This window comes from Berghia stephanieae, chromosome 13 (genome assembly GCF_034508935.2).
Source record: "Berghia stephanieae isolate SIO BIC M18660-M18661 chromosome 13, UCSD_Bste_1.3, whole genome shotgun sequence".
Classification (NCBI taxonomy): Eukaryota; Metazoa; Mollusca; class Gastropoda; order Nudibranchia; family Aeolidiidae; genus Berghia; species Berghia stephanieae.
This window is the reverse complement of record NC_088372.1, coordinates 12,325,604-12,335,527: the sequence shown is the minus strand read 5'-3', so window position 1 is coordinate 12,335,527 and position 9,924 is coordinate 12,325,604. Positions and strand designations below refer to the sequence as shown.

General features: G+C 35.1%; 1 protein-coding gene across 1 annotated transcript in view; it reads left to right on the top strand.

Annotated features, from left to right (window-relative positions):
- Positions 1-8,808, top strand: part of LOC144959202 (uncharacterized) — a 58,847-nt gene extending 50,039 nt beyond the window's left edge. The window contains exons 16-19 of the mRNA XM_078891744.1: positions 1,729-1,824; positions 4,801-4,902; positions 5,385-5,812; positions 8,439-8,808. Coding sequence (XP_078747870.1) covers positions 1,729-1,824; positions 4,801-4,902; positions 5,385-5,812; positions 8,439-8,765 — 953 coding nt within the window. The 3' untranslated portion in view covers positions 8,766-8,808. The remainder of the gene's footprint in view (positions 1-1,728; positions 1,825-4,800; positions 4,903-5,384; positions 5,813-8,438) is intronic.
- Positions 8,809-9,924: the final 1,116 nt, after the last annotated feature.

The following is a 9,924-nucleotide window of genomic DNA, read 5'->3' as shown; positions in this document are numbered from 1 at the left end:
TAGAAGAGAAGAAGAAGACTATGGCAGAGAACAGAGAAGAGAAGTACTGAGTGAAGATGAGAGATGAAGAAGAAGAAGATATAGAAGAAGAAGAGGAACAGAGGGATAAGAAGAGATAGAATAAGAAATAAAGTGAATAAGAAACGATAAAAGAAGAATGAAGAAGATTTATGTAGAAGAATACGTAAGATAGAGAAGAAGAAGAAAAAAAGAAGAATGAAAAAGAAGAAGAAGTAAGAATGAAGAAGAAGAAAGAGGAGATGATAGAGAGAAGAAGAAGAAGAAGACAAAAGAGTGAAAAGAAGAGACGACAAAGAAGAAGAAGATAGCATGAAGATGGAAGAAGAAGAAGAAGATGAAGAAGAAGAGTAAGAAGAAGAAGAAGAAGAAGAAGAAGAAGAAGAAGAAGAAGAAGAAGAAGAAGAAGAAGAAGAAGAAGAAGAAGAAGAAAGAAGAAGAAGAAAGAAGAAGAAGAAGAAGAAGAAGAAGAAGAAGAAGAAGAAGAAGAAGAAGAAGAGAAGAAGAAGAAGAAGAAGAAGAAGAAGAAGAAGAAGAAGAGAAGAAGAAGAAGAAGAAGAAGAAGAAGAAGAAGAAGAAGAAGAAGAAGAAGAAGAAGAAGAAGAAGAAGAAGAAGAAGAAGAAAGAAGAAGAAGAAGAAGAAGAAGAAGAAGAAGAAGAAAGAAGAGAAGAAGAAGAAGAAGAAGAAGAAGAAGAAGAAGAAGAAGAAGAAGAAGAGAAGAAGAAGAAGAAGAAGAAGAAGAAGAAGAAGAAGAAGAAGGAAGAAGAAGAAGAAGAAGAAGAAGAAGAAGAAGAAGAAGAAGAAGAAGAAGAAGAAGAAGAAGAGAAGAAGAAGGAAGAGAAGAAGAAGAAGAAGAAGAAGAAGAAGAAGAAGAAGAAGAAGAAGAAGAAGAAGAAGAAGAAGAAGAAGAAGAAGGAAGAAGAAGAAGAAGAAGAAGAAGAAGAAGAAGGAAGAAGAAGAGAAGAAGAAAGAAGAAGAAGAAGAGAAGAGAAGAAGAAGAAGAAGAAGAAGAAGAAGAAGAAGAAGAAGAAGAAGAAGAAGAAGAAGAAGAAGAAGAAAGAAGAAGAAAAGAAGAAGAAGAAAGAAGAAGAAGAAGAAGAAGAGAAGAAGAAGAAGAAAGAAGAAGAAGAAGAAGAAGAAGAAGAAGAAGAAGAAGAAGAAGAAGAAGAAGAAGAAGAGAAGAAGAAGAAGAAAGAAGAAGAAGAAGAAAGAAGAAGAAGAAGAAGAAGAAGAAGAGAAGAAGAAGAAGAGAGAAGAAGAAGAAGAAGAAGAAGAAGAAGAAGAAGAAAGAAGAAGAAGAAGAAGAAGAAGAAGAAGAAGAAAGAAGAAGAAGAAGAAGAAGAAGAAGAAGAAGAAGAAGAAGAAGAAGAAAGAAGAAGAAGAGAAGAAGAAAGAAGAAGAAGAAGAAGAAGAGAAGAAGAAGAAGAGGAGAGAAGAAGAAGAAGAAAGAAGAAGAGAGAGAAGAAGAAGAAGAAGAAGAAGAAGAAGAAGAAGAAGAAGAAGAAGAAGAGAAGAAAGAAGAAGAAGAAAGAAGAAGAAGAAGAAGAAGAGAAGAAGAAGAAGAGAAGAAGAAGAAGAAGAAGAAGAAGAAGAAGAAGAAGAAGAAGAAGAAGAAGTAGAAGTAAGAGAAGAAGAAGAAGAAGAAGAAGAAGGTGATGAGAGTGTGATGATTATAATCCCAGTGTATGATTTAATCATTGCCCACAAAGCACCCCCAGTGCAACCTCCAAAGGAACCCACGGATGGCGACAATTCTGGTTCAAAAGATCCTCAGACACCACAATCAACAGCCTCAAGCTCAACAGGTAAATTGATTACTTAAATGAAGTTGGTTGTTCATTTGGAAAGTGTTTCTTCTCTTTAGAAAATTGAACGGTATAGATAGTATGCAGATGACGTCACTCAGGCCTTTGTTATTGTTTTTGCCATCCGCGTTTGTGAGTTGTTCTCACTAAACTGTATTAACCAGACTATAAAAGTTCATGGTTACACAGAGTTTGTGTGTTGGTCCGTTATACTTCCGGATGGTAATGTTGTGAACTCCTTCGCCAAGCGCATTCTATCTATTGAGTATGCGGAGTGACGCGAAAGTTTTATAGATAGTTCGAAGATGACGTCACTCAGGTCTTTGTTATTGTTTTTTTTGCCATCCGCGTTTGTGAGTAATGCTCACTGAACTGTATTAACCTCACTATAAACGTTCATGGATACACACAGTTTTGTGTGTTGGTCCGTTATACTTCCGGATGGCAATGTTATGAGCTTCTTAGCCAAGCGCATACTATCTCTATTGTCTCACTTGACTCATGCGATATTGAGTACCTGGTGATATGCAGAGATAATAGTTTTAAACAGCTTTATTACAAAAAATGGTCGAACAGGGTACCTACTATGCAATGAGATTAAATAAAATACTCACACATTCTGCCCGCTGGATCCATTATACAAACATTCAAATCTATGTGTAACTTGAATGATAGTATTTTGTGAGAACCTGTCGCTCAAATAGCAGTATATCAACAATAACAAAAAGATGAGAGACAACAATTCCATTCATTCGATGTGTTTAAAAAAGATGGTTCCACGTGATTTGATGAGGAAAAAATAGCAAAATTCGGTTTGATAAGGTCAGCTGTTTATTTTTTCAAAAATCCCAATATTTTTACTTTTCTTGAAATGGGCATAAAAGACAGTTGAACCCTCCAAAATATAACTTTTTTCCCCACAGTTTGAAAGATGAGAAAATTCCCTTCCAAGGGTCATTATTTGGAGCGATATGGTGCAAGCGTCTGAGAGAGTATAGCATTTACAAATCATCGAAAAAATTGGGTATCACAAATTGCTAACTGAAAGAAAACACAATATTTTTAATTTTAATAAAAGTTAGATTTTTTGTCCGTTTTCAAACGTGCAAACTGGTATGAGGTAAACAAACACAATTTTAAACGCATTATTTTGATGTGACGTCACAATGACGTTTATTCCAATTCAAATCTTTACCGAGCATGTTAATAACAATATCAAAGGGAGGCCTTCCGAAAGCCCCTACAAAGGGAATCAACTCAAATAATATTCCCTCAACTGACCCCAAGAAAAAATTAAACGTAATACTTTTCACTAACCCTAATAGGAAAAACAAACACCCTAGCACTTTTGCACTTATGACAAACTCAAATAGAAATAAAATCCTCCGATCTCGAGCTAGAATTCTAATAGAAAAAAAACCCTGGGACCTTTCAATACTTCACAAATCAAAATTGCAGCCGAGAATCAAAACAATGGTCAAGTTAGGAAATTTTAAACTTTCACAAATCTATCAATGTTTGTTCTAGACTTTTTAAAATTGTTCTATATGACTACAAATTGAATAAATAAACGCCTGACAAAAGATCCACGGTGAAAATACAAGTTGAAAGAAATGCTATTGATTGGAGCTTTCGGAAGGTCTCCCATATCAAAGCCTTCGGAAAACCAAATCAACAAAGACAAGACTCAGTGTTAAGGAGAGGTGCCTCTTAATAGGAAGAATAGAGGCAAGAGTAATTTATCATTCAGATGGTAAAACTTTAAATATTTCAATAAGAGCCATGTCTATAATCGACGAAACAATTAAAGCGAACGGGTTCCGCTAAAGATATTGCATATATATCTATCTGGTCGTTCAAGAATTACCACCTAGGATGTTGGTCGTGCAATCTTTAATAAATATAAACAAAGATCATTCAAAACAGCAAGTCCTTGTACAATTCTAAATAAAGTGGATATGTGGGCTCATGACAATGCCCAAACCTCATAGAATATTGTTTTACTAGAGCATCGAATTGATACAATGAAATTGCCAGCAGTTAGTCCTGAACTAACCTTCTCCTTACCAACTATAGGAAACATTCTTTACGATACAACCAACATTTTTCTTATTCAAATTTCTCTTGTACATCATAAAATTTAAAGAAAATGAACAATGTGTTATAGAACATGTTTTGCTAAAGATATTATTTATCGCAATAATTTTACTGCTATTATGGTCTGAGTGATAAAAAATCTATTTTTTGTGTTAGTTGGGCGTGAAGTTTTGTGGAAAATCGTGAAGATGGCTGGTAAGGAGATGGTTACGTCCTATTGAGCACGCGCGGAAACTTATCAAATACAATAGAAGAAACATGGGGAACCCCCAAAATACCCCGAATCGAAGTTGTTCAGCAACTAGCAGGCCTGTGGAATGAAATGAACGAAGATTACTAGGTAGTCCAACTTGACAGCTTCCATAGCGGAACGTATAAAGATACCAAAGAAAGCACATGGCGGATACAGAAAATACAAACACAAACATTGTTGCAATGCCCTAAAATCAAGCCCGTTTTTTAAAAGTGCTCTATTATTGTGGTTATAATTTCTGGAATTGTTTATGTTCATTGTTAATGGTTTTCCTACCTTTCTCGTCATATATAGATCGTGATAAATTGATTACATTTCGTGTACCTAAATTTTAATTCTTCTTTTGGAACTTACTTTTGGAAGTGACTGTATAGCAATAATAATAATAATAATAATAATAATAATAATAATAATAATAATAATAATAATAATAATAATAACAATAACAATAACAATAATAATAATAATAATATAATAATAATAATAATATATAATAATAATAATAATAATAATAATAATAATAATAATAATAATAATAATAATAATAATAATAATAATAATAATAATAATATCCAAATAAAAAAATAATTGAAAAGCTTAAACATTTTATTATTTTTCTTCCACAGCTAGTACACCATCGACAAGTACAACTCAGACATCACCCATCAAAACCACGACATCAACTATCAAAGCTACGACATCAACTATCAAAGCTACGACATCAACATGTACTTAAATTTTAATTCTTCTCTTGGAACGTACTTTTTGGAAGTGATCGTATAATAAAATGATTTCTCGTGGATTCATTTCATACAATTCAAAGCAAGCGAAGATGAAGACGGAGGGGGAGTAGCAGGAGGATGAGATGAAGGAAGAGAAAGAAATAATAATAATAATGATGATGATGATGATGATGATGATGATGATGATGATGATGATGATGATGATGATGATGATGATGGTGATAATAATAATAACAATATAATAATATAATAATAAAAATAATAATAATAATAATAATAATAATAATAATAATAATAATAATAAATAATAATAATAATAATAATAATAATAATAATAATAATAATAATAATAATAATAATAATAATAATAATAATAATAATAATAATCATAATAATGATAATAATAATAAGAAGAAGTAGAAGAAGTAATTGAAAAACTTTAACATTCTATTATTTTTCTTTCACAGCTAGTCAATCATCAACAAGTACAACTCAGACATCACCCATCAAAACCACGACATCAACTATCATAACAACGCAGACATCACCAAGCACAAAGCAAACATCACCAATGACAACGGAGACATCGACTATCACAACGAGGACATCAGCAGCTACTACATCACAAAAAACTTTGACCTTAGCCACACAGATAGTGACATTGCCAACAAAAGTGACACCACCTCGAATTCCGATTCGTCCTACATCATCTCCTCTGACGCCATCGGAACGGGCGAGCATGGGACATTCACTGCGTCTTCTGACGTCCATGACTAAACACGTCCCCAAAATCGGGGAAAGCGTTCTGAACAATCTGTGTCCTTGTGCCTGTGGGACGTTTATCCCAAATTTTACCCCACAGGCTTTGCAAGAAACACTACTACAGATTCAAGAGGTATCTATGATTTGTATTTGTCTTTGACGTTTGTCCGACGTTTATTCCAAAGTCTAAACGAATTGCAAGAAACACTACTACAGATTCAAGAGGTATCTATGATTTGTATTTGTCTTTGACGTTTGTCCGACGTTTATTCCAAAGTCTAAACGAATTGCAAGAAACACTACTACAGATTCAAGAGGTATCTATGATTTGTATTTGTCTTTGACGTTTGTCCGACGTTTATTCCAAAGTCTAAACGAATTGCAAGAAACACTACTACAGATTCAAGAGGTATCTATGATTTGTATTTGTCTTTGACGTTTGTCCGACGTTTATTCCAAAGTCTAAACGAATTGCAAGAAACACTACTACAGATTCAAGAGGTATCTATGATTTGTATTTGTCTTTGACGTTTGTCCGACGTTTATTCCAAAGTCTAAACGAATTGCAAGAAACACTACTTCAGATTCAAGCGGTATCTATGATTTGTATTTGTCTTTGACGTTTGTCCGACGCTTATTCCAAAGTCTAAATGAATTGCAGGAAACACTACTACAGATTCAAGAGGTATCTATGATTTGTATTTGTCTTTGACGTTTGTCCGACGTTTATTCCAAAGTCTAAACGAATTGCAAGAAACACTACTACAGATTCAAGCGGTATCTATGATTTGTATTTCTCTTTGACGTTTGTCCGACGCTTATTCCAAAGTTTAAATGAATTGCAGGAAACACTACTACAGATTCAAGAGGTATCTATGATTTGTATTTGTCTTTGACGTTTGTCCGACGTTTATTCCAAAGTCTAAATGAATTGCAGGAAACACTACTACAGATTCAAGCGGTATCTATGATTTGTATTTGTCTTTGACGTTTGTCTGTGGGATGTTTCTCTCAAATCTTAGTGCAGATGATTTGCAGGAAACTACTTCAGGTTCAAGGGGTAACTATGGATTTTATTTGTCTTTGCCGTTTGTCTGTGGGATGTTTCTCTCAAATCTTAGTGCAGATGATTTGCAGGAAACAGTACTTTAGATTCAAGAGGTAACTATGGATTTTATTTGTCTTTAACACGCGTGTCATCTTTGGCCTCAATATGTTAACATGTGATCTATCATTTCAAAAGGCTATTTTGTAGGTGTGTACAAATTATAGGAAAATGAACCTTTTATTTTGACGTCATTTAGTTTTGCACCGTCTACTGTTATCGTTAGTAGTGCTCAAGGAAATAAGTGATTCCATTGGTTGACCCATTTAATACAACCCACGAATTACTTTCTTTTTTGGCCAAAGACTTGTCTTTAACTTTTGACGTCATATTTTGGTCAGTGTCAGGCTATAAGTTAACGGTGGTTATGGTCAGTCTGTCCTAGAAGCACAAATCGAACGCGATGTTGAAGAAGAGAGGACAGTACTGTGCGGCTATGTGATCTTGTGGTATGACACTCGCTTTCGGATCGTAAGGTTCTGGCTTCGAGCCTCGCTCGGCTCATAGTTGAGTCCTTGGAAAAGGCCTTTTACTCACGTTCTCTCGCCGTAATCAGGTGTAAAATGAATACCTGGGCGTTAGCAGCGAGGTCTCTGTCCGAAAAGAAAATTGTAATATCGCCTATGTTGCGTCATTACTAGTCCTATATGTTACGTGTTGCTGTTTGTCAGGGACCTTTTGTAAAGCGCTTTAGTACGCTTAGTATATATTACGCTATTTAAAAGCTCTAGCTCACGTTTTTTTTACTGTCCCTATGTCACGAAATGTCAAACTGTAAATGAAAAATAAAATCGGTTCGACGAATGGGTATGAGCTAATTCTTGCCTATAAATTAGATTTTCAGAATTAAGTTAAAATAAATTAATACAATAAAATTCCCCTTATTCATCCCACGGGGGAAATTTGTCTAGAGGGTCTATTCCAAGAGAAGACTGGAATAATCCAGGCGTCAGCTGCAATGCAGCGCCTCAAATTGAGCGAGGCGACGTGACTTTACTAACATAACACCGATATGAGGCGATGGGTCGTATATCTGGTGTGATCTAGAGGTCTGGTCTACAACCAGCAAGAAGATTTAAATTGTGTCTAAAGGTTCCATCTGACGGTTTGGCGCATTGGTGGTGTGCCCTAATGAAAGTCACTTATTACCCTCTTTACCTATTAATTCACATTACTGCTCTGTGCCCACCTATTTATTCCTTTCTCTCTCTTGTTTGCTTTGATAATTTTTTTAGCTGTGTGTAAGAATACTAGAATTGTTGGTTGTTAAAGGGTTGACCCGAGCTTGGCTAGTCTTTTTGGCATTTCAGTTTCCTGGTATATTATCACAGTGTCCATTGGAGAAATACTTTTACAAATTCGTATAGTCGAGTTATTAAGCTGTTGAAGGTTATACACAGTTTATTTGTCACCACAGTTTGGAGAACTGATTTGAAGATGATTGTGTGGGATAGTTTTGAACGATTTATGTGGAATAAAACAGAGGTTTGGTGTCTCATTGAGGTCAATTTTGCAACTGCCTGAAGCTCGTAGTTTGGGAAAGAACTTCTGAAGGAATTAGTCGGAATTATGCAAGTGATATTGCATTTCAATACAAATCTGGGAGATTTATGCCACAAAAGAATGATCAATTCAATTTATCTTTTCTCCGCAGGCTCTAAGGGTTGACCCAGCAAGCCTCTCGTCCACCAGAAACAAGAAAATATCTGCCGTAGATGACAGACCAACCAGCCAAAGCATGGGGGTGGTGGGCGTGTTCTTCGCTGCATTTCCGGTGGTATTCATCATCTTCATCGACACCATTCGGGTGTATCAGTTCTACGAGGAGTACAGGGCAAGGCGGGTCAAGGTCGGAATACGAGAACAAAGACGAGTTGTGTTCGGAAGAAGACCTCCGAGGCAGACGTCAGACTTGTTTACGTCCCTAACTCAATTTGAATGGGAGGCAATTCGGTGTAAATCTTTGTCCGTGTCTGCTTAGATGATTTATCTCTCTTGGAAGACTTGGCCAAATACTGACTCCGTCTAATAAAATCATGAAATTACTACTACTACTACTACTACTACTACTACTACTACTACTACCTACCTACTACTACTACTACTACTACTACTACTACTACTACTACTACTACTACTACTACTACTACTACTACTACTACTACTACCACAATAACTATTATTATATTTACTATCATTATCATCGTTCATTCTTCTTCTTCTTCTTCTTCTTCTTCTTCTTCTTCTTCTTCTTCTTCTTCTTCCTGTCATCATCATCATCATTATTGTTATTATTATTATTATTATTATTATTATTATTATTATTATTATTATTATTATTATTATTATTATATTATTATTATTATTATTATTATTATTATCATTATTATTATTATTATTATTATCATTATTATTATTATCATTACGTCATCATCATCATCATCATTATCATCATCTTCTTCATCATCATTGAAATTGAGGGGAGATATGGTGTATGAGTACTTGGGTACAATATAATACTAAATTTTTAAAAACCATAACCAACCGGCGGCTTTTCAGAGTCTGACTTCATGTGGCCTGTTTCAGAATGAGACAATGTTTAAAACAAGTGAATTTGACAAAGAAGATGAGGACGTGGTATATAATAGTAAAGTTTATCCATATTGCGCCCAAGCCTCTATACAATGTGCGGCTATGTGGTCTAGTGGTATGACACTCGCTTTCGGATCGGAAGGTCCTGTGTTCGAGCCTCGCGCTCGGCGCATAGTTGAGTCTTTGGAAAAGGCTGTTTAGTCACATTCTCTCACCGTACTCAGGTGTAAAATGAGTACCTGGTCGTTAACAGCGTTGTCTTTGTCCGAAAAATTGTAATATCGCCAAACAGGCGTCATGTCCCGTCCTACATGTTAAATGTATTGCTGTTGACCAAGGACCCCTTGTTATGCGCTTTGAGCGCATTTAGTGGATATTGCGCTATATAAAGCTCAATTATCAATTATAATTATTACAATAAAGTCCTCGGCGCATAACAACAACATCAATCCATTTAAATCTCTCTCTCTCTCTCTCTCTCTCTCTCTCTCTCTCTCTCTCATCTCCCAAAATCCTACTATCCACCTACACAACATACATCCATTCAT